The sequence below is a fragment of the Neodiprion virginianus genome, chromosome 2, assembly GCF_021901495.1.
Source record: "Neodiprion virginianus isolate iyNeoVirg1 chromosome 2, iyNeoVirg1.1, whole genome shotgun sequence".
Taxonomy (NCBI): domain Eukaryota; kingdom Metazoa; phylum Arthropoda; class Insecta; order Hymenoptera; family Diprionidae; genus Neodiprion; species Neodiprion virginianus.
This window is the reverse complement of record NC_060878.1, coordinates 42,589,148-42,613,869: the sequence shown is the minus strand read 5'-3', so window position 1 is coordinate 42,613,869 and position 24,722 is coordinate 42,589,148. Positions and strand designations below refer to the sequence as shown.

General features: G+C 43.3%; 1 protein-coding gene across 10 annotated transcripts in view; it reads right to left on the bottom strand.

The window, feature by feature from the left end:
- The window catches only part of LOC124299060 (FH1/FH2 domain-containing protein 3), a 73,723-nt gene that overhangs the window by 14,041 nt on the left and 34,960 nt on the right, over window positions 1-24,722 (bottom strand). For 5 of the 10 annotated variants that reach the window (XM_046751936.1, XM_046751934.1, XM_046751933.1 and 2 more), the window contains 8 exons: window positions 12,193-12,251; window positions 8,103-8,170; window positions 7,851-7,956; window positions 5,685-6,198; window positions 5,274-5,533; window positions 3,819-3,950; window positions 2,866-3,208; window positions 2,140-2,771 (listed from right to left, as the gene is read on the bottom strand). In XM_046751936.1, coding sequence (XP_046607892.1) covers window positions 2,140-2,771; window positions 2,866-3,208; window positions 3,819-3,950; window positions 5,274-5,533; window positions 5,685-6,198; window positions 7,851-7,956; window positions 8,103-8,170; window positions 12,193-12,251 — 2,114 coding nt within the window. Of the gene's footprint in view, window positions 1-2,139; window positions 2,772-2,865; window positions 3,209-3,818; window positions 3,951-5,273; window positions 5,534-5,684; window positions 6,199-7,850; window positions 7,957-8,102; window positions 8,171-12,192; window positions 12,252-16,058; window positions 16,231-24,722 lie in introns of those variants that run through there. The other 5 variants (XM_046751932.1, XM_046751935.1, XM_046751942.1 and 2 more) reach the window with 2 other exon arrangements.

Below are 24,722 nucleotides of genomic sequence, written 5' to 3'. Positions count from 1 at the left end.
GTATGAGCGATTTTATCAGAAGCTAGTCATTTTTCATTACAGCTGATAGAATAAGAACGGAGCGTAGGATAATCGCAATGGATTTGCAACGCGTAAAAGATCGGAAAACACAAAATACTGGCCACGGACAAGGATGTGCAACATATTTTCATTATATACAACTGAATGATATAAACAAAAATTATTCTTCGTTAGATATTTGCATATATTAAAGATCACTGTTGTGACTGCGAAATTTACTTCCGGAAATTGAAAAATATATATATTTAGCCGTGTTTCCCATTTCGTTAAATTTAAAAATTTCATCTAAATCAACAAAACACGAATGTAAATTATGAAACTAATTCTACATTTGGTTTAATCGCTGATAGCTTCTAATGAAATCGATGTACGACGACAACGGCATTGCGTGTTAAAAAGCTTCATAGTTAAAAGAAGTTTAAAAGTCAAGTTAAGGAATTAGGACTCACCTCCTGTCAAATTCCAGCATGCCAATTTGTATCGTGCGCGCACCAACAAGATTGCAAAGAATACAAGAACAAGATTAGGTGGTTCATTTCCATTTGTTTTGTTTAATTTTTTAAAATTATTTTTGTGTGTGTTTCGGTTCGTAGGAAGCCACTACTACCACCACTACGACCACCACGATCACCACCACCTCCACCATTATCATCCTCATAATCATTGTAATTACATTCATCCGTACCCAGTTGTCGTCATCGTCAATGTTACCATTCGAGACTACCATTAGCATCATTCCTGTCATTGAATTGCTGTACTGGTGATAACTTTCTTATCCGATCAGTTTTCAATTTTTAATCGCAATAATCCTGAATACTTGTTATGAAGCGTTGTTGTTGAATATGGACGCAGTAATCCACACAGTAAATTCTCCATCGAGATTAGCGCTGGTTTTTGATTATCCGTAACCCTCATAAACAAAAACCAATCCCGAATTTCCGCACAGGTCGAGATTGAGTAGAAATTATATAAAATTCATCGACGAGATAAATGAAAACCTGGTAATAATTAGTAACACTAACATGCACCCGGACAAAGACGATACCTATATTATAAACAGACGATGTCGTTGTTTGCTTCTCTCGCAATATCAAGGTCCGACGTGAGCAGCGCGGCTCGGGGATTTGTACATTCAAATTGCGCCTAATTCCTGTAAAAGCCTGCAACAGCGAATACCGCGAGAGCACCAGGGTACACGGTGGGGACGCGTGGTCAAAATGTTTCGGAAATAGCAAGGTTAGAGCGATTTGCAAAGCAAATGGAACTACATTATACAGTCGCCTAGTCGTGAGCGCGCTGCAGTGGGATTCAGGTCGTAGCTGAGGGTGAAACTGAAGCGTTTCAGTTCACCTGTTGCATACCTGCGTCGCGTTTCCAAAGTTGAAATTTACTAAACGAAACGTCGTGACTCGACGAGTACAGGTACGTACATAAAACGTAGTGAAGCCAGGTCCATTGATGCACAGGACAAACTCGACTACTTGTTTACTGTGCCCTGCGGGTCGCCGGATTTAAGCTAAAGTTACATTTTTTCCTTTAACGGAGGAATGCAGCAAACTTAACAAATTCGAAATTCCACTTTCTAGTATCGTTGACGTTGTATTATGGGAATTCGGTGTGAATTATGACCTTCAATTGAGTGAAACGGCAGCGTGCAAAATTTTAACAAAAAAACTTCAACCCGTGACAATTTTTCGCTGTGACGCGTTCTTAGTTCTGAACGAACCTTACAACCGATTTGACTATTGCACAAATATCAAGTTTTCGAGCATATAAATCGCTGACATTTTTTTTAGTTGAGGTTTCAATGAAACTCATTTCAGCGGACGTTGGGGAGCTTGAACCATGCAGGTAGGACTCAGCTTTTTACGCCTACCGTGAACTTAATAACCGAAGTTAAAGACGCCTTATTGCAAATGAAAAGGAGTACGACGCAACCACTCACTTCCGTGCAATCGATGCCTTCGACTGAATAGTTTATATGGTACCTGCTTTGCTTGCTACGAGGCCACTAAAATTCTTCATGATGTAATACTACAGCAATAGTCAGTCTTGGCTCCCGTACATGCTTATTACATAATGAATTAACATTAAAAAATTGTATGATGACTATCCCCACCTTCGTGATCAAGTCCTTTGCACGGCTTTCGAAGAGATGCTCCAGCTTCTGAGTGTCGACGAGTACGGGAGAAAGCTCATCCCATATCATTTTATTTTTGTCCAATCTCGAAAGTATGATTGGATCGTCCCTAACTTCCTTCCAAAACAGTTTAACCGTCTTCTTGCTTTTCTTGTTAGCAAGGATCGGACTTCTCGGCGAGCCAGCCGAGTCCCCGTTCGGAGATGACCTCTGGGACTTCAAATTCACCCCAAATAGAGGGAGCGAAGTGTTGGGGAGGGGTGGCGGCGGCAGCCGGACCCCGGGGGGTGGCGGAGGCGGAGCTCGTCCTGGCACAGAAGAAGGAGCCATGGGAGGCGGCGGAGGCGGAACGCCGTTCACCACGCTAACGGGGCTCAGAACGTCAACCTCGTCCTCAGAGTTGAGATCGGTAAAATCGAGATCGCACAAGGCTAAAGGTCGAGACAGCTTGCTTGCCAGTTCTTCCCAATGCAACTCGTTCTCTGACTTCTTGACCTCGGTGATCTTTGGAATATTATCTCCAGTGGGTGACTTCAGGACGTCCGCTTTGGACTTTGATTTCGCCAAGCCCTCCTTGGCCTTCGATATTAAGCCGCTCATGTCGCCTATCCTAAAAACGCAGTAACAGGTGACGGTGAAGTACAGCCGAATTCGTATTCGGTCAGAAGGTGCGCGAAGGAACCTCAGTAAAACGATTCATTTACCTCGAGACTTTGTCCTCGACCGGGCTGGTTGGAATGAGGTTTTGAGCAGCCAACTTCTGGGTAAGGTCTTTGACCGTTCCTTCTCTTTTGACCTGCAGAACTACTCGCCGATCCCGCTCCTCGTCGTCGTCGGTGTGATTTCCCTCGTCGCATTCGACGCCTTCGTCCGGGCTCTTGCCGTACCACGGTTTCTTTTCCTCGGAATCAAGCTTATTAGCTGCGTTCATCAGAGGGGTCAAATCTTTTCTACTACTGCCGCGAGATAGTTTATTGGAGGGTGAATCTGCGTTTCCGTCGTATGGTGATCCGTTCGCGTAGCGATGACCGTTAGTTGGAAGAGAACCTTTGAGGTGAAACCGAAGAATAATCAGCTCGGAAATTTCTAGCCGCTCGCGTAAGCTAATTGTCAGATTTTTTCGCATGATAATCGTTCGGACTGCAGTGTGTAGTTTGCAAAACTGTACATCAGTGGAGTTTAATTGAAAGAAATGCAATGACTATCCTTGCTGATAAATTTGTAGCAATACACCCAAACGAAGGATTTTTTGAATGCACCGAACATGTTTAGTCTCAAGAAACGCATTTAGCGGCAGCAAAAAAATATTGAATCCCTTAACGTCGTTTATTTCTCAATAAGGTGAAACTTTTTTCATTTGAAGAAATATTCATGCCCTCGTGAATTATCGCCACGTTTCGCTCAGCAAAATATCAGTAGCCTCAACAAATCTCTTCTTTTCGCATAGTTTCGCAAAGAGCCTATTAATATTTTTCCAATTTTTCTGCAATATCGGTTCAATCATACCTGGGAACCAGCGTAGCTAGTGTCCCCTTAGTTATCGGGTACAAAGCTTTTTTGCGTCCGTCAGTGAATACAATTGTAGTGATTAAAAGGTACTGGTACGTTACTGCACACCCTTATCGTATAATCTGATCTAATAGTCGTTGAGACTTACTCTCCTGGTCATCCGAGTGGCCAATGGACGCCCTCATGTTTGCAGTCGCCTCCTGCTGCTCTCTGATGAAGCTGCGTTGCCTCTCCGCACGCTCTCGACGCCGTCGCAGTGCCGGAGTAACACCAACGTCGACTGCAAAGTCAAATATGCTCAAAGAAAAGCTTTTTGAAAATTATTATCAGCGCGGCTGACGGTTGTTATTTTTGATATTTAATACAGGAAATTATAAAGTTTTGTTTTTATCTGAAGCTTCATACCGTGAGAATTCGGCGAAGAGGGTTCTGCACATTAATGAAGGTACAGGGATACCTTGAGTGGCTTTAAGAGGATGCTATAGTCAATTTTTACCGGCCGCGTTAAATGTTAGTTATATTTACTATTATCAAAGCCTATACGAATCACTGCCGTGAGGATGCCGTAATGAATATGATTCTACATGCAATGCCAATAACAAACATCCAAAAAAAATTTTATTTCAGGCAATAATAATATCAGGAAATATACACCTGCAATTGAATTGTTTGAATAATCAAATAATCATGTTGTTGGTGCATATTTCCTGGTCTTATTCTTGCATGGAACAAATAAATTTTTGGATGTTTTCATTCGACATTACATGTAGAATTGAGCTGATTCCGGTATTTTCACATCAGTGCTGCGTAGGCTTCGATAACGGTTGAAATAACTGCTTTTAACTGTAGCATCTTGTTAAAGGCCTACGTCGCCGAATCCTCATGAAATTTCTCATATGTAAGTTAATAATTTTATAAATTATTCGAAGGAAGTAACGAAACAAGCATGGCCACGTTAAAGGTGTACGATATGTGTCAGGTTAAGTTCAGATAAGCACGATACTTGCGTTTGGTCTGCATAGCAAGATGAGACTAGCGTATAATTCTGATTTCGCAGCTACGTAGCGGAAATTTTAATGGCAGTGGGCGGTGAAGTTCAAATTCATTGACGCAACGATTCCCACAATGGTGAATTTATGACGCTGTTATCACATACCAGAAATTGGTAAGAGAAATGCTTCAACCATTAGCAATAAATTGGATTATATAAAAATAAAAAGATGGAATTTTTTCGCACCACATCAAGAGAAAAACACTGAAAATGAGTTGACAATGTAGGTGTTCAAATTACAAATCACATTTAGACCGGGAGGGATCGACAGGTGTTGTTGATAATGAATTTCCTCACGCGTACAACGACGTTACTCCAACGATCGGCTGAAAATGTACTATTAATATTTGCTATCCTCGCATTCTGCCAAGCAAATAAAATAATCAAAGCCAAGTAATCATACCTGTGTATATGTATAGATGTAGGTATAGTATAGTTATATAGTATACACACACACCTTAGGTATAAGTGGATAGGGGGAAGGTGAAATTGAATTAGCGTCAGAGGAATATTGTTAGGGGCCGCAGGGCACGAGATGACGTGCTCTCTTACCCTTGTTCTCCTTGTAGCTGCCGTTCAGCTGAACATCTCCTAGGCCTTGAGAGCTCTGGGAGCTACTCGACTCGTCGCCGTCATCTGGCAAAGCTGAATTCAGGGTGCTGTTCAGGGAGCTGAGACCTAAAGTGTGATTAAGCCGCGGACTTAGGCGAGCATTCAAGGACATCGAAAGAGGGGAAGTGCCGGTCGAGTGCCTCCGAGACTTTCGTCGTTCGTGCGAATCCACTAGCGACTTCCGGTTTCGAAGAGTTTTCCTGAAATTTTCGGACGACAAGCAATTAATAACTGGCAATCCGACGACGAGCATCAATTCATAGTTCCACGGGTCACGCAACGAATACGTCGTCGTGCCGACATCGCATGCGTCATAAGCGCGTATATTCCGCAGAATAAACGATATCTCACCTGATATTGTCGTCGAGCTGACGTATGGGCGTGCCCCTGTCATCGCCGTCCTCGTGATGCAGTACAGCCTCGTATATCTGAAACTGCCTGAGGAGATCTAGGTCGGTGCCCTGTTTGGACATGTACCTCTGAATGATACCCTCGATCCCCTGCTCCTCGAAACAATCGACCTGATCGTAGTAGGTGTCCTGGTCGGGTATTCCGTTAAGACACTTATTGACGAGGGATGTCGCGTATATCAAGAGCTCGGTGTCGGCAGCGTCGTGATCCTTGAGGAGCTTCATGATGTTCGTCCACGGTATCATGCCCCTAGACGTATCGACGGACCTCACCGCCCTCACCAGGAGCAGACTGTTCGTCTCGACGTATTCGACGAATACCAGGAGAAGTTTCAGAGCGGTTTTCACCACCAGACGGAAGCGACTCGCGATAAGCGTGTAGAGCCACTGCACCGTCTGTCCGTGTTCCATAACTCCGTTCATTCCGTCGACGTACAGCATCACCTGACCGAGGGCTGCTCGCGTGCCCGTTACACGATAACAGAAGAAAGGAAAATGTATTCCCAGACATAATGCCGGGATCCAAGACGATAAAAATATTCGGACGTTTCGTTTATGCTGGCATACATTGGAAAAGGGCCGTGCTTCGGACGTTATGGAATCAATATTTAAGCACCGATGTCGTGTCATTTGGTGCTCGTCGCTCCCCGAAGCCAATTAGCGGTATGCCTATTATAATGCGAGTAGTGACGCACGGTTTTCGTAGTAATGACAAAAGCTAACGCCGCTATTGAATTAGATATGGAAGATCGTATTTCAATTGATTATACCAGTTCAAGCCTTTGCCCGATTTCTGTAATCACGAAGGTAATACTTTCAAACTAGTAGGACGTTCTTCCAGAGCGAGGGAGGATATTTGCTTTTCCAGAGATAAAGGGAGAACGGGTGTAAGAATGTTTCTCTGATCTGATTTTTCACATTAAGGTTCAATTTTTGTTAAAGCCGTTGGAGCGCGGGTGTGGTCTAATTAAATGACGTAGCTCTAGCGGAGAGCCAGGCCTCGGAACTGTCGCTTCCGCAACGAATAATTTCGTATACGATTGCAGGTGCAACTTACCGAGCTTAATCGAATTTCGTGGAAAGTTGAGTTCGTAACCGTGCCCAGTTTCTAGTAAAACGGACTGAAAACTCTTCGGGCACTCGTTTATCAAATTTCTGTGCAGTAAGGGACGGTGAGCAGCAAACCACTCGAGCTAATTCAACCTGCCCAATTCCAGATTGCCGCGGTCTTACCCACAACCACTCGAACGAGTATAAACGATTTCTTCGCGAACCTCTACCTTAAACTGATCTAACCAACTGTCTTTCAATCTGTCCCCCAAGAGATGAGCTTCTTTCATTGACAGTCAACTGGACGCGTTTCGCGTTTCCACGCTGAGCCCACACGAGCGATAGTATTTCTACCGTTCGGAGAGACACAAAATAATACCGTGCTCAGAATTTCAAAAGGTATCACATTAAGAGATGTTTCCGCGGCGTGCTGTTGCGCAAAGATTTGTGTACATGATTACTATTATTATTGTTGTTGTAACTATTATCGTTAATGATGTTTTCGAAACTGTGACAGATCAAGTGTTTTCAAAAATTTCACATAAACCTACACTCTTAACATTAAACTAATCCCTACATTGGCTGCCTTGATCTACTTCGCATCATCCTCGGATGCAACAACCCATCCCATAACATAATTTGTTGCCAGCGAAGAAACGAGACGCAAAGTGAATAAGTATGTTGAGAATCATAAATGAGATAATTACTGTGACACGAAAGAAAGGAAAGAACGGAAGACCAGAGAGGGAAAGAATGAACGGAGAGGGGATGAAAAAACGACTTCAAAGAATCGATGGCGTAACGAGCACGTCAACGCTGTTACATTATGCTTTCATGAATTCATACACGAAATGCTTCAGGTTTGACAAAGAGGCTCGAGCTACTTGTACACGGCCACGCTCGGGGCAGCATTCATGTCCAACTTTTGCACGTCTTACTCATTAGATTTGACGGAGTACTCCACGGTATAACGATGTTAGTATTGGCGTAATGTCGATTAAATGAAATTATCGCACGTGCATAGATACTAGTAAATGCAGCATGAGGATATACTCACCGCGAAGTATGTAATTCTGGTAGTTTTGGTCAGCTTCGTTTCCAACCTTGATGAGGCAGGCCAGTCCGTCATTTTGTACAAACTCGTGTACAAGATCTTTGTCTTCCTACAACGGAATATCGAACAGAAATGTACTGATTGTTACGGAAGGCAGAGACATTATCACCACTTGACGTATAGCTCAGCTCTGTAGCTAGGCAAAACTGGATATGTGATAATTCACTAGAATTCAGGTGGAGAGGTTAAGCTTACCTGGAAGATCTGCTTTAGAGAGAACAAGGCCCGCCTTAGCTCTCTACCTTCGCTGTTGAGCAATTTTTCTGAAACAACCAGAGAACATCGGATCGTCAATCGGTTTTCTTTCGCAGAATGTCGAATTTCTTTGGAAGTATTGCATTTGCATAGGGACAAAAGAAGCTCATAGAAATTTAACAAATTATATAAATTAAGCGTTAAAAAGATTATAAGAAACTGTAACCTGTCTGAAGTTTTTATTAATTGGACACTCTTGGTTAACATTAGCAATGAAAAATTGGTCACAGTCCAGGAATCTTGTTTTTGATCAAATTTACTAATATCTCCTTCGGTTCCGCCTTTGCACGATTGTTTCAAAACTTTACGTCGACACTTTTTCAGCCAAAAGTTGCCGGTAATACATGCGTATACGACTTGTTGTATCGGTACCTGCACTCGATGTATAAATTCTTCAGAGGTCTTATCTGTGTAACAGTTTGCATTGCAACCCTCAATTAAAATAACCAAGTTAACGGTCCGGGCGAAGAGTTAACGGGGCGCGCGAGAGCACGTTTAAATTCCGGGATAATTGGGGTGGACCTTTTGTAGTTGAGTTACATGGAAATAGTCTTCGGGCAGCCCTCCTCCTTGGTACTTTCATCCGATTACTGTTATTCTCAGAAAAACCTTGGCCGGACTGTCGCTGATCGCGCAAACTGGTTAGAGATCTTGGTAGGATTATTTTCTTCCGGGCCTAATGTGGACAATTGAGCACGATAATGTGTATATGCATACACTATACATGATAAAATATGTGTACAGCATAAGTATACATAATTTCATTCGGTTTCCATTCCATTGTCAATGTTTCATTTTTGGTAAAATTTTCCTGTTGTAAATCTGTGCATCAGCGCACGGGCAGAGACTCCGATTAATGCACACCCGAATTAAACTCCTCAACTTCTGATGCTGATGTTACTAGCCCCCCCCCCCCCCCCCCAATTTATCAGGGCCGCCTTCATCCTACCGCATTTACACACTTCCAAGCAAGTTTTACGGTATTAGGTTGCAAAAAAAAAGAGTTATATCTAATTAATTCCGAATTATAACATTGATAGTCTAAACAGCAGTCCACGCAGTCCAGCGGTCATCTTGCAATAAAATTTCCAGCTTTGACTATATCTCGATTTTTTGAAAGATAAAGTTTCATAAATGGTAGCTACTTCTAGCGATGCAAACGGTCTGCTCGATAATCGAAAACATAGCTAGGATGACGCGACGGATGCAAAATTAGAAAGTCGTTATACCCAGAGTAATTTGACTATGACCTCGGAGATAGAGGAGGTGCCATCTTACGGTTATATCAAATAATGCCTTCCGTTAATGACGGTCTTCTGTTCCCGGGCTTTTCGTTTCTTTGCCAGCTACAGTAAGTACAGTCACGAAAATAAGTTTTGGCGACGCGTGTGAGTTGAAAAGCCAGTTTTGTTCGAATCAGACGGAGAGTTCAAGCGCCAAAGTCGTTCACCCGAAAACAACCGGTCCCTGCGGTAGTGGATATCTTCAATTCTATTCGGGGGAACTGCGTCCCCGCCTTCAAAGTATTGAATATGCCTTGACTATTCGCAAAGTCCGTATAGATTCAATAAAATTGATTACAGTACTTGGCGTAGAGAATTCGGCCGTACCGAACTTCTTATCGACAGCTGACGAGATTGTTTCAAGATAAGATACCAGTAATTTTTCGTGACACTGGAACTTATTGTACCCATCTGAGCTGATTCCAACCCGTCGCGCGAGCTTAATCCTGTGTAAACGAGTGATTCGGTAGTCAGTTATAGGTATCGTCATTAGTTATTCGACACGAATGCAGCAGTGGCGAAACGGAATCTGAGTTGTTCTTATTCCAGCAAAAGAGAGCCTTGCGAAAAATTTCCCACCACATCATAATCGGGGAATGTCACGCAATCTTCGAATGCATAATACATGTTGGTGCATAGGGTTCCAGGTAGAGGTAATTAGGGTCCGGCTGGAGGGCCCGATTCTAAGAATAGCGGATCCTCCGCATGGGACCGGTTACCTGTCCCCCGCCCCCCTCCCGCCATGCCTCCTCCCACGCCAGAGCCCGCGAGTTCATCAAGCGACCGGGTCTCTCAGGAGTCAAGGTGCGTGTACACGGTGACTTTGAATTTCAGCTGCAACCTCTTCTTACCCCCTATCAATCCATCTTTCCGGAACAAACACTGGTTTTCTCACATTTCACACATTTACGAAAATAGTATAATGACGAGGTTTTAACCGTACGTAGTAAGCAAACGATAAGAGAGTTCGCACCGTGTATTTGTTCGAAATCAGACAACTGTGGGATACTATGGATGGCCCTTCTGGAAAAATGAACGAGGCACGTCCAAATGTAATGAGAAAGGCTGGAATTAGGGTGCATCGATCAATCGACGGAGAGGTTTAACGACGGGGTGAACGATGCGGCGCGACCGGCTTCGGAACCGTTGAAGAACGTAATAAAATGCCCCAGACTTCGAGTTGTAGGTACTACACTTTTTTCCGTCATGCCCCTGCGCCACCCTCTCTTTCGCTCACCTTCCATCTCTCTCGGACTCTCCTCTCTCGCCGAACTTTATTACCTACGCAGCAGACCTGCAGGCGCAGGGTCAACGAACGAAGCCGTTGAGGCAGGTGGATCGTGTTCCACGTCACCGAAACCTCCTTCGAATCGGCCGAGTCCCGTACGTAAGTATATCGTGCGGTAGTGCGATGCATATCGAGAGCACCATTCGGGTTTGTGCCCCGTACCATTTTTCGTTTATCACATTATGCTGTTATTTCCAACCGCAACTCTGTCTTTTTTTTTCTTTCTCGCTATCTTTCCTTAGATCCGGTAGAATCGGTCAATTAGCGACTTAATCATCCTCATCATGAGCTGCACGATGCTAAAGAATAATAAACATAGGTGAATTGAAACTCATTAATAAAAGAAGCTGCTGAACGGTGAAGGGCAAATCCGTTTCAGGCATGGTACGGATGAATCCCACGTAGATGCTTGCATCTAGGTACACTATCGAGAATTCATTACCCTTATACTATTATAGATATTTTGATTGAAACACCCCAAGGTAAGATTGCGATGCGGTGATCAAACTCATCGCGCGTAATAGGACCATGGATGATGGGATGTTTAATACTGATTGGAAACTAAAATGAACTCTCGTTTCCAACACCCATACCTGTAGGAATAACTTCACTTATTCTTACCATCCAGTGAAAGAGTGCGGATACGCATTCACCGATTGGCCGTTTCAATAAGACGTATTGAACTGAATAATTCTCACAGATCTATAGAATATAAGTCAGTTTGATGCGATGCCTTCAAACGACAAAAGGTGCCTAGATGCGTATAAAAGATATTTATTAGAAACTAGGGATATGAGCGTAGGTATGTATGATCATTTTGAAAGGGTCGGTAAACTGAATTACCGTCAACGTCAACGTCAACATGAACGTCGTTGATCGGGAAATATGAAATAAGAGGGCGCCGACGCGAGATTCGCAGATTGATAAGGTCGACGAGGATACGGGCGTGAGAGCGGTCGGCGAATCGTGGATCGAAGATACGGATCTGTATTCCCTACCCTCGTCCCCGTCGGAGTGACTGCCGGCAAGTTGTCGGCTGATCTAAATGTCGATTCAATTCACCAGCAATATCTCAGTCAAACGACGGCACCGTGGTCCTGTCGTCCCGACACGACGCCCGAGAATCAAGTCGAACGCCATGCCGTGGATACGCAATTGATGAAAAGATATTTTTCATCGCCCAGAAGCAAACGACTCACAAATCGAACAAGTCATCTCCCCCGTTCGCCGAGATTGCAGAGGGTGTAGTTTCATCGAGATATTTCATAATTATTTGATAAAAGGCCTGGCTGACTGACTGCGTCCGTGCAGCGATCAGGTCGTTGTCATTCTCGCAATGCAAGATACGTCGGTCTCCGATGTGAGTATACAGCTTCCAAGACCATACATGCGTAAGTACAGGTACATTGATTACGGAGTTACTCGCACCATCTGCGATATGAGAAGGTGGAAAACTTACCGATTATCGTGTGCACTCGTACGGATAGTTGAGTCCTCAGAACGATAGAATTCTTGCGACTGAAACACAAAACATAAGGACAAAATCGATTAGAAAATAATATGAACAGAGAACAGACTATGAGCCTTACTGCCCTTACGGAAAAAAGCCCCAACTCATAAACAATGCTAAACAGTCACGAGAAAAAAGTTGAGGCTACGACTTTCCATCCAAATTGAGGGTTTTTTGCCGTCTATATATATATATATATTAATGTTGATTGTGATCTAAATTGACTTGTTGAACGAACGCGTCGATACAATTCCACCCCACGACTGGGCAACCACTGTCGCCTAGTTGTGCTATATCCATCAATTTAAACCGCACATTTGCAGTCTAGGATGGACCTGATAATACCTGGTTAGAGAGTTACAGAGTGGTTCAAGTTCAAGTCTGATGTGAACGTTCTCACGAACTCTGTGAGAAACTTACGCCGAAAGACAAAAGGTAAAAAAAAAAGAAAAAAAAAAGAAAAAAACCACGACACCGACGTAAAAGTGGGAAAATAGATGAGCCACGTGTGATGAGTGGCTTCCTGTTGTTACCGGGAAGAGATGCATGTAATTCGTCTACCAACGTACTACTTTCTTACTGCCTGATATTCACGTCTAAGTATGAAATACATAGATAATCGTTTTTCTAGTAATTTGGTGGTAAGTTCACGGTTTATCGGAATAACCGGGATTTATTTATTATAACAATGCCTCGCCCATTGTTGATTTTATCTATCAAATTTACAGATCGGTGTTGTCCATTGTATATTCATTATACACATCTATTATCATCGTGCTCTGTCATTGAATTCGTGATTCCTTAAGTATCGGTGTAATGAATACCGAGAGTAAACAACCAGAGAATACTTCTCATAAAAATTTCTTCGATACTTCCGAAGTAATTTACGGCCCAGCAAAATACTGTTCTCGCCTAATGGTTCGTGAATTCTGAGGACGAAAAATTTCCAAGCAACAAGTCCTCTACCCCTATTTGTAGCTCGTCCGTTTTCTTTTCACGTTACCTTAATTTGTCTACTGTATCGTGAAATATACGGGGCTTGGTCTTCAGGGGCAGTTTTTAGTTGAACACGATTAGGACTGATTTTTCGACCTCCTCGTTGAAAACTGATAATTTCGGCAGTTGGTTTGTGCCCGCTAATTGGCTCTCGATCCGAAAAGCAAGCGAGCGAAGAATGGCCATGCGATTATATTGTAATCGGGGTAGAGAGAAGTCAAGTCGGGCAAACAGGCGAGTGAGTCGAAAAACCAATGTCGGCAAGGAGTGATACAACAAGTTGCTAGGAAAGAATTTTCTACCAACTTTGATAAGATTTTACGCTACTCGCGTGATTGATTGCGAAAGTGCACTTGAGCCTGTCAGGGGCAGGTTCTAGCAGCTAAGTCATTGCCAGACTGATTTCTTTCGTGTTCACGACAGCGCAAGATGTGCAATTTCACAATCCTTCTCAGCATGACGATTGACAATACGACTACTGTTATCGTTAGCGACCGGAACCCATCGTTATGCCGTGTTTGGAGGGAATGCACTTGATGGTCTGAGCTGCCACCTCGGTTCGTCGATAAAGAATCAATTAAGCCGAATGCGTTGCAACAATCGATTTGTCCCAAGGAATTATAGACAGACAAAAAAAAAGGTAAGACTTGGGTAGACTCGAGACCAGAGAGTTACTGGCTACGGTAATTAGCAAGTTTAAATGAACACGGTTGGCATTACGCTAGCGGGCGGGGTCGCAGCATACGCGAGGAGCCACGGATGAACCCGCACCTTCGGTACGTCTGTCTTTCGAGTCTAGACGTGGTGCGCTATTATTTCGCACCCAACGCCAGGGGTAAATTAACGACGAGCAGAGGAGGCCACGCGTGAGTGATCGGCGTTCGCCGAGGGTGAACGCTTCCGTGAACATCGTCAAGGCCTCCGCCGCAATTGCCGAGACTGCCAGAGGTAATCGGCTAGGTGGAGGAGGTGCCTCGACGAAATCATTACGCGACTCGATGTGCCAGTCGAGAAATCACATCCTCGCGACTTATTCCCCGCAGTTGAATTAAGGGTTCCTGGACTACATACCGAGACATTCTTTCAAATTTAACTTGCCGCCTTCAAACGTCTACTAATTATGATAACGTTTATTGCAAACGATATCAGGGGATCGGGAACGAATGACTGACCTTCGAAAATCTTCCCTCAGAAACTTGAACTGGTCGATAAAAGTAACACGGTACTAATGATTTCCCTTCTACGCACTAAATCTCGGAATAAATAGCGTATGTCAACGCTCCTTTGTTGACAGAAATGAATTATTGCCATGATGCCAAAACTGCAGGTAATCCAATAGCTGGAAGATACTGTAAAACAAGGCTGTTTCGCTACTTTTGCGAATTCATCATTATCTTCCCTCGAACGGTGAACCTTAACCCGGATCAAAGAAAAGCTGCGTTAAGAGAGAACAAGATCTTCGTGCTCACATCAAATATGTAAACTTATCCTTGATCCACCGATAGAGTTTGCGGTGAGCTGTTCCCCACTAGAGAATTGGTCATATACACCGACAAATACGCGACGTCGACTCTCCTGTTAACTATTAGAAGAATTATAAAGAACGTACGCATTGTCTTATCACCTTTTACCAAAATACACGCTACCAAATTACAACGCCTGTAAAGTAAAGTTTGATTTCGGGGAGCACCGAAGGTGCCGCTAACAGCGCGTAAAATTGGGATTAGATAACTTGACAACGTCGTTTTACCGCTATGTTTGGAAAAGGGGCATTTTGTGCATGCTCCACAGGGTTCGAAAATCGAAGTTCCAATGCAAGTGTTGGAGGAAAAATTTTAATTTGTATAAATAAGAATGATCGCACAACATACGGGAGAAGCAAACAATAGTTATTAAGTACATTTCCCTCGAGTCATAAATCACTTAAGAATTAACCTCTCCAATTGCGCATCGTGTTAACGCCAAGAGCCTCGTGGTATCTCGCTGTGTCGGATACTAGATTCTGGTCTACATTAAGCGTCCGCTTACTCATACCAGAGTAGCCCAGAGCACGGTCCTGCGTCCGAAATGATTTTTGTGAATGGACTTGAAGCGGCATTTTTACTAACTCATTTTTCCATACTCTCGCTATCAAATAGTACGACTCCAATTTTACTATGATAAAAGAAATTTAATCCTCCGTCTATCGTGGTAATAACACACCCGTGCATCCATCGAGTTTGGCGTCGAAGGACAAGGACGGCATTGCGATAACTGTTTAAAATAAGTAAGACCAAGGTATCGGACAATCTTTTAAAACCAGGACACGAGCCAAGTTGTAAGTTGGGATCTTAGCTCAGCTAGCTTGACGCAACTGCGGGGACAAGGCTTACCTTACATCGGTAGCCGGTGTGCAATTCATTTTTACCTCTATTTCTATTTCATACTTGTCAAATTTTGTATTTTTCTCGGGCCACGCCAGAATCTCAGTCTGTGTTTCATCGGCGATAAGAGCATAAAGTGTAATAGAGATGAGTATCCTTCTTTGCTCAAAGAATAAAATACAACTATAAGTAAAATTTACTCTCCAACGGGGTAAAAATTACTTAATTCCGAAGCTTAGTTGAAAAAGTAGAGCCTGCCGACACCTTATTTTTTGAGGGGCGATGGACAAATTTAACTACAGGAGACCTTCCAACACTCATAAACGAATAGTTTACGTAATCCGATATTTTTTAGCACGCAAACGGGATTTCAATCATTCAGCAAAAGTGTTTAAACTTTTAACAAGCTATACGAACAAAGTGTAATTTCAAAAAACATGAATAAAATAAAATTACCAATATGGTGGCATGATACGATCCAGTCTCATAGCACTGTCACTCTATGAAAAATATTCCGTGTATATCCTGGCGAAATAGCCGAGTCGCATAAAATTCACCGAGAACGCCGAATACAATGTCGGAGAAAAAAAAAGAGGTAAAAAAAAGAAAGATTCCAATACACTAATCGTGTCATTACCACCCACTACGTCCGAGAACTAAACGCCAACTGCAGAGCATATCGCGTTTGGCTCGGCCGAGAGCTTCTTCTTTCGAACCAACTCGCGAGCTGCGGCGACCGCCACAATAGAAATGGTGGGAGATCAAAGCTCTGGCTACACTCGGTGCATTCTAAGAGAGACTATACACACTCTACTCGTGACAGCCTACGACCACGCAGTGTTAGGCGGATCGTTTCTATGGTAGAATCAGTAGTTGTGGCTACACGCGAATCCCTTGACACTCGGTTAATTTAAGCGCGCAGTTTCGTCCGGCTTCTTAGCGATACCGGCCGAATTTACTAGCAGAGTAAATTTATTAAGAATTAAAACTTTTTAAGGATCACGTGGGTCTACGCGTGGCCTTGTACTAACCGACGGTGCCCTCGATAACACTGGTCAATCTCATTTTTAATTTAAGCCTTTATACGAAATCATGTGACACAATATAGCTCGAGGTTGTCGGAACGAACCTTACGCAATTTTGATTTGCCCAACCCAAGGGTAGGCGCTTTTAAAAATATTCCATAATTATACTTATTGTGATAGCAAAACTTGCTACGTTATTTTTATAGTGTGCATCGAAGAGTTGTTTGTCGTCCTAATAACCGCAGACAGTTTCATATATGTTCATTCACCACCAGATGACGACTCGGCTTAAATACGATCGCAGTTATACGGAACCTGAGGTACTCCGGTGTACCCTGATTACGAACCTCGTGACTTGTTTACTTTCAAGCTCTTGCTTCGAAATATGATCAATGGATGAACGTGGCTTACGGGATTGAATACGTACAACTCCTAATACCACAGTTGTCGCCTGGCCAACTATCTACCTACCGATATGAATCTTTTTCCACGGTCAAGAAGCGTGTCCTCCTGCTCCCCTGAATCAGCATCAAGTATGTCCGGCCAGGTTACCCCGCGTTAATTAGTTCAGGTTAAGATCAGTTGAATGGGGGAAGCAAGGCGGTAGCGAACCTGTTTGAACCTCGTGCGCAACCAAACTGTACAAAATACCCAGAGACTCTCCGTCTCGCTGTCCGCTAATGGCGGATAGATGAAAAAGTAACAGTTGCAGAATGGGAACCTGACCAGCGATCGAAATAATACCTCAAGAGGGCGGTGGAAATAAGTGGGATTCGGGTATACCTAGTGGAAAAGAATGGTCGCTGTGGTCACTCCGTTGCGTGAGAGTGAATTGCCACGCTTATTGTGGAATAAATAAATGAGAAAGATAAAGAATGAAGTGAAAGAAGGGAAAGAAGCGAACGAGAAGTAGGTAGACGATATGCCACTGTATCGAGGTACCTCATAGCTGTAATATGAGGATAGAATCATGTTTCAGTTAGTAACGTTATCGTGACTATTCATGCTGAGAAAAAACGGCTATTTCGCGATTTTGGAATCGTTTGAGATTCAGTAAACCGTAATAAAATAAAACACACTCGTATTTCGAAATCTTAGAATCTTAGAAAAAATATTGTAATATTAAGAAAATAATGATTTTTTCCCCAATGTTTAGTTACGATAACGTTACTAACTTCAAATTCGTAAAATAGACCGGTTCCCGAAGACTCGAGAATCTTCGGTTCACAAACCGACCGATATGAAACTGACGAATTTTTCCGTTAATAGTTACCAAGGAACACTGATCTAGAGATAAACTCAACTCGCCCCGTTGAAACAAATTATAGTCAGTGATTCATTCTGGAGTTTATCCAATTCATTTTATTTTAGGAACCAATCAAAATCTCTACACCTTACTATGATGATGCTATTCGGAGAATCACACGTAATCCAAAAAGAAATCAGATAGTATGCGAAATTAACTTCACGGACTTTTTGCCTATTTCGCAGATATATCTGCCTGAATCCTGGACCTCATTGTTAGTTGTAATCGTTTCGCAAAGAAAATTTCACCATGCGGTAGGTGGCAATTGTATGCAGGACGGGGTTTTTATGGCCTTTCAAGTATAATCTCAAAGAAGTTAGGCCTGCTTCACAGAACCTAAACTCTTGCGATTGTGTTCAGTCAAAGCATGAAGAATGTACACAGGAAGCTAGTCAAAAAGCTGTCTCAAGTTAGGCAGGGCTGTTTAAATTTCTGAAACGCGAGGAAAAATATTTCACAGGCTCATTTTCTACTATTAATATCTGTCGAAAGTGAATATATCAAGACGCTCATTTAACAAACGTGCATCTTTCTTTATTAAAAGCTAAAGTGATTGGCGGCTGGAGTTGACCCAGTTTCGGAAGAGCGTGTCTTTTCCAAATAATCATAAACGAAGAGATAGCCTCCAACTCCTTGTGACTACAATTTGTAACATTTCACTTCGTTCGACTTGATTGCTTCAAGTATTCAATTATAATGACCAGGCGGCCATTTAAACAATCAATCTAAAATAAGAGACTTTGCCACGTGTCACAACTTCCAGTTCACGGATATTTTATATTCACTAAGATTCATTCCAGCAAAGAATTCAAGCTGTAGGGAAATGTCACCGCACGATTTGAGATCTATCAAAGCCGTAGAAATTAAGAGGTACACTCGCACCTTTGCTGCAATCTGAATTAACCATCCATACGTTGTTCTATTCACTGGTTCATTAATTTTTTTCGATATGTCACCGCCAGTTCCACCCTAACACGCTACAGGTACACCTATGCGTATAATTTATTGGCACACCAAACATTTTTAGCCTATGGTAGCTAAAAATCTAATTTCAGCACGAACAACAAACATTGTCATGGCTATTCAGATGGAATTAGTTATCATTATATGCGTACGGAAGCAGGCCATCTTTCATGAGTTAGTTTTACGTGCGTGAACAGCAGTATTCGGCCACTACAGATAGGCATACAGCCGGATCTAACATAATATACGCTGAAAATGTGTGTCAACACCTAAATTTACAAAAACTGAGTTTCATCTTGTCGGAATGCTCTGAAATCCTAATAACTTGGCCTATTGCCCGACTTGATTAACTTTTCTCAAACCGAGCCAATAGTTTTTCAACCAGGAATGAAAAAACCCGTAAATTTTCGCGTGGTATTCCGAATCTGACACACCGTTTGAAAATTTTTGGAAATCGTCTTACATTTAACCGAAAAGTCCACGGCCCCGGAGACGAGAAAAGAACTATAAGATTCATTTGATTGAATATACGAGTCAATTAAACTGACGCCAGCGATATTGAATTGGATACCTGAGCGATCGTGAGGAAATGGAAGCTGCGGTATTCCCTTGATTCTGTATGACTTACGGCGAGTCATCTGAACATTTACCTGCTGCAGGGCTCCACAGTGCATTTGTACAGATCACTCATCCGAAATAGGTGTGTGTCAAACAGGTAAACCTCGTCACTTTGCTTGTCTTTTAGGTTAATATTTTGAAATCATCAAACAACTGGCTCACTTTTCTCCTGATCTTGCTTATTACAAATGCACCAAAAATTCCTCTCCGCTCTAGCCTCCATCGCAAAAGAGACGTGCTACCACAAACAGGGCATCCAAATGCCCATTCGCAGGTTCATCGTACACATGGATACTATTGTATACGTACACCATTGATACAGTGTCTTGCGCTCCGGTTATAAGGTGAGCGGTAACAAGGACCAAAATTTCACACTTTTGTGACACGAAACGCCTAGCAAGAGTCCCACGAGAAACTGGGGATGCCCAAGGCCGAGAGACTCTCGGGTACGAGTTTGCGAAGGAAAGAATAACTATACTCTATACGCCGCGCCGAATTTGCAGTTCAAGCGCGTAGCCGGGCTTATTTCATCTCGATCTCTATATCTCCGTCTCGCATTCCGTGTTCTCCTCTATATCTCTGGCCGAGACGAGCTCGACTGCTTTTTCCCTCTCCTTTCCGTTGCCACAGTCTTTGCCTCAGCATGCTTCACGTTGCCTTTTATTTTATTCGGTACCGCCAGGCGATCCTTGGAATAAGATATAAGCTGCAGTTTATTCATTCCCAGTTGCTCAAGCCATGAACTTCAGGATGTTTCCCTGCATACCACCAAATTAAACCTATACGTGTGTAATGTTTATACACGTAAGCTGGTACGAAAACCTCCCGTGGGAGGAAAGTAGTTAGGTGTACGCTATTACCTTTTAAACCGCAGCTGTATGATTCCGGAATTCTGATCCGCAATATTCACTGACATTGCGCACTAGACGTGACATTATATTCCTTACGCCTGAGCGTCTTTGCGGAATCCCACCCAGTGCAGTGCCACTATATCGGTCGCAGCACACAAGCCAATCTCTGTACAGTTTATCCGGCGATACAGCATTAGAAAGCAAATGATCAATATCCTAACATCGCAGGATACGAGTACGGGAGCCATACACACATGGAGCAGCCTGTCCTTCTTCGCTTAGCGTTCCTTGATCGGTCAGACCATACAAGAACATGCAGCAATTATTTATTACAAACGTCGGCTAGCTCCAGGTGGCGGAATTTGATGCGACGAGTAGAAGCTTCGTCCATCAGATACGGAGCGACAAGTGATCAAGTAACGAAAGTATACGTCATCTCGTTAACATGGTAATTCTTGTCGAGCCAGCATTCTAATTTCCACGCGAGGACAGTTTCACTACACAAGTTCAATTGTATCATCAATTCAATTTTTTTCGCTTATTGTACGATATTTACGAGCACGTATATAATTTTAAGCCTTACATAATATGATGATCGTGAAATCAACTGTCTTCGGTTATGCAATTCAACTTGACACTTTACAGATCTACAGGATTGAGTTTCCGATGGTTCGGCAGTATGCTCAGAGACTTGGCATACAATTATTACATGGAGAGTTATGTAAATGGAAAACCGAAGTATACCAATACGCTACGAACAAAGACAGAGGTCAGGTATAAAAAAAACAATCTATAGAACCTGGATTTAGTTACCTGCAGACGTAGCATATCTCTCCGACGCATTTCCGCATCAAAGGACTCGTCCGGGCAACTTGCCTACTACAGATCATAATTATCAGCACTTCAAACTAGGCACAGCGATTTGCGAGACGATAGACGAATATCGTAATGGTTTTATTTTTTTTTTCTCTTTCTTGCACTAACATTCGCGACAGCTATCGCATCACTTGGGTCTCATTGACGATTCAATGCACAGTCTCCATGTGCATGATCGTACAGTGTACAGTGACCAAAAACTACCCAACAGGTGTCGCGCGAAAGGATCTGGCACCATTGTCTTTCGATTTTTGTCAAACTTATGACTCAATTTACATGCTGGCGCGTCTCGGTTCTTCCATTTGACGCATTACCGGCGCACGCGAATCGAGTGACTACCTACTGCGGAGCTCGACACTTCCCGAGTCGCCGAAAGCCACGAGCCAGGATCTACTACACCATTGCCCCCAGTATTCAGGCCGTCGGTGTCCCACTTCCACTTTTTTCTCTCCCTCTTACAGTCAACGATCTGACACACACAGTGCACATTCTGCAGTTTGTCTTACAATCAGGCGCATTTAACACAAGCCAGGCCTGCGCATTGATGGCCTTGCTGGACAGACAGGCGGATCCACTAACGCAATCTAACCGTCTTACTCTGCGGCAAATGGCATGGGGAAGTTTTGGTACGTTTGAATAGAGGAAATACGTTAGCCGTATCCTAGAGACGGATCTGAAGCGCGTAAACGCGTAGATGACAGATGGCTGATAACATGGCACCACGTTTATTTGTTGCAAGGCCTCGAATAGCGGGTCTGGACGAATATTCAGGCAATGAAATACCACTGCTGTCTGTTTGCTCATCTAACTTCTTTTATCCTGTTCGGATGGATCGGGTTGAAACGATCTCAGTGACTGGTAAAATGGAAGGCCAATTATACCAACGAAGCCACTGTAACCAGCTCGACCACTTCTTGCCTCCCTCTACGGCTGCAGAGTTGAATTGCGAAAAATTTATACCGACAAAGTGAATTCAGACGTTGGCGATTCTTCCTCGTTCTGACGAAACTTAATTGGGAGGATAAATTGGGATAAATCGTCCCACTTTTCCACCCCGCGAGAATTTACCCCAAGGAAATTACGTAAGTTTAAAAAGAATATCAAACGGAAATAGGTGAAGCAGAATATGAAATCCAGTGTTTCAACTTTTTCAAATTGTATGATTTTTTCTACTTCGTCCTTTGTAGCAGGTATTTTGCTATAATTGCACGCAAGAAGATATAGAGCCATCGGTAAATCATTATTCAAAAATGTCTACAATTTCTCTGATGTGACCCTTAGTATAAAACAGAAACAGGTCGTCATACGTGTATCGAGTTGTTCGCTCCTCTTACCATTGTACAACCCTGTATGCTATCGATTACGGGTTCGACAACACGGGGCGCGTCTCGAGGCAAAATCCCTGACGTCTATCAAGTCCGGAGTCAAGACTCCTTATAACGCTGCTGCAAAGTGACGCCGGAGGACGAAGTCACTCTACATGACTACGGTATGCCTACGACGGCAACTGTGCGAGGAAGTTGGTATTGTAATCAAAGAGAAGGTAGTGGTGGAGTCGTGGGAACGCGTACTGGGGTTGTCTGGGTCACGGACCGTAAGAGATGCGGTTGCATTGGCTAACAGTCGGTGTGGAAGAGGCCGCAGCTTTTCACCACGTTGCACAAACTATTGGGAAACCTCACCCGCTACTCAAAATGTAATCGTGTTTGATCAGAAGTCTTAAAACTGCTCGTCTTGGACTAATGAAGTTTGACAGAATAGAGGATGTTGGAATGAACAAATAAATATAAAGGCATTTTCATGCTCAGTTCCTCCGCAGCACGTTCTTCACGCCCATTGATTTTTTGGTTAAAAAAATTCCTCAAAGCTTTGATCACAGCATGAAAATATTTCAACGAAATCGAAAGGCCTGATTCAGGCAAGCGGTACGTAACGATGTTATGCAGTATAAACATGTCGTTTAAATATTACACTGCGGATGGATGTTTTCCCTTCGTCTCTCGACAAGACTTTCCGGCATTATTGCGGCCTGATAGGCTGAGGTCGATAGGTGAGGCGGTAACGTTCGTGAAAGGCTAATGAAGAAGCTGCATTACCGGGGTGGCTACTTTCCCATGGTTTCCTTGTTCGCTCTTTCTTCGTCAGTTGCAGATGTGATTGTCGATTATCACCGTGGAACAAACGTAAAGCGCACAGAGGAAATGAGAACTGTTTAACGATGAGTTGTACACTGCAAACGTACTCGAATAATTCGGAACTGTAAGCTTGTTCGAGCCAAATTTTTCTGCTCTTTACATCGTGTCATTTTCAACTAAGCTAATTTCTTACCGATTACCGGAAATTGATGGCCATATTTGTCAAATACAGGATGTCAATAACTCGGTACGTTGAAAATCTTGTTGAACGAAATCAAGGGCGATGTAGCGTAATATTTCTCCCACGTTTCTTCCGAATCGAAGTAGGCCGCTTAATGTCAAAGCAATTTTTCTACCGCTGAGGCCCCATAAGCATATTGAGGCAAAGGGCATTCCCGTTCGCACTTGGTTCCACTTTTTGTACAACTTTCACGAATTCGAAGTCGACACACGCGGCAGCTCCAGCAAAGTGTGTTTTGCCGTATAGCCATATCCAAATGTCGGCCTACTCTGTGCTTTTTATACAGAACGTAGGAACACCGTTCGCAGGAGGTCAGCGGAATTTGTAACCCAAATTATGTCATAATATCTGATCCTTCCGCGAATGGAAGTTGTGGCGTACAGCTAGGGGTTGTCTTATTTTTTACCGATCAAACATTGCCGACAAGTTTGACGGACATGATTTGGAGCCGATTTGTTGAGGTCATTCGTACCAAAGTCGAGATCACGCGTTGCCCCGTTTACCATTCTCAGTTTACCAATTTCGTAAGAAAGGGGTTGATCCTTGATAGTCAACCCGACGAACAGCCATACCATGAGCAGTAACCATAGGTGAAATCGCCACAATCTCCGCAGATGCATGGTGCCCACACCCTGGTACACGTATACTCGAGTCTCCCTCACCCAATTGCCCCCCGGGAAAGCACGCGGAGATGGAACCCTATGAAGATGCTATTCGCGAAGTGAGGTTCATCGTCGAGAGCGTCGAGAACTTGGTACACTGGGGATTTTGTATGCACCGCGAGGATTCCGATACATATTCTCATGATTTTATCAACTCTTCTCTCCGGCGTCGAAAAAGATATTAAATGGTGACTAGAGGAAGATATGCATGAGAGAAGGATACAGCTATTCCTCGTACAATTCATGCTCGATAGAGTCCAGCGAGAGAGAAGGAGTGTAAGAAGAGCTAGAGAAGGAAGAAAAGAGGAGCAAGCGATCAGGCCGCGAAGGAAGCGGAGGAGGGGGTTGAAGAAGGGACGCTGCTGCAGGTAGAGATGTGGGGGGAGGGGGGGGGGGGGGGGGGGGTCCACAACGCACATGTGGATCGAACCGGTTGTAAGAAG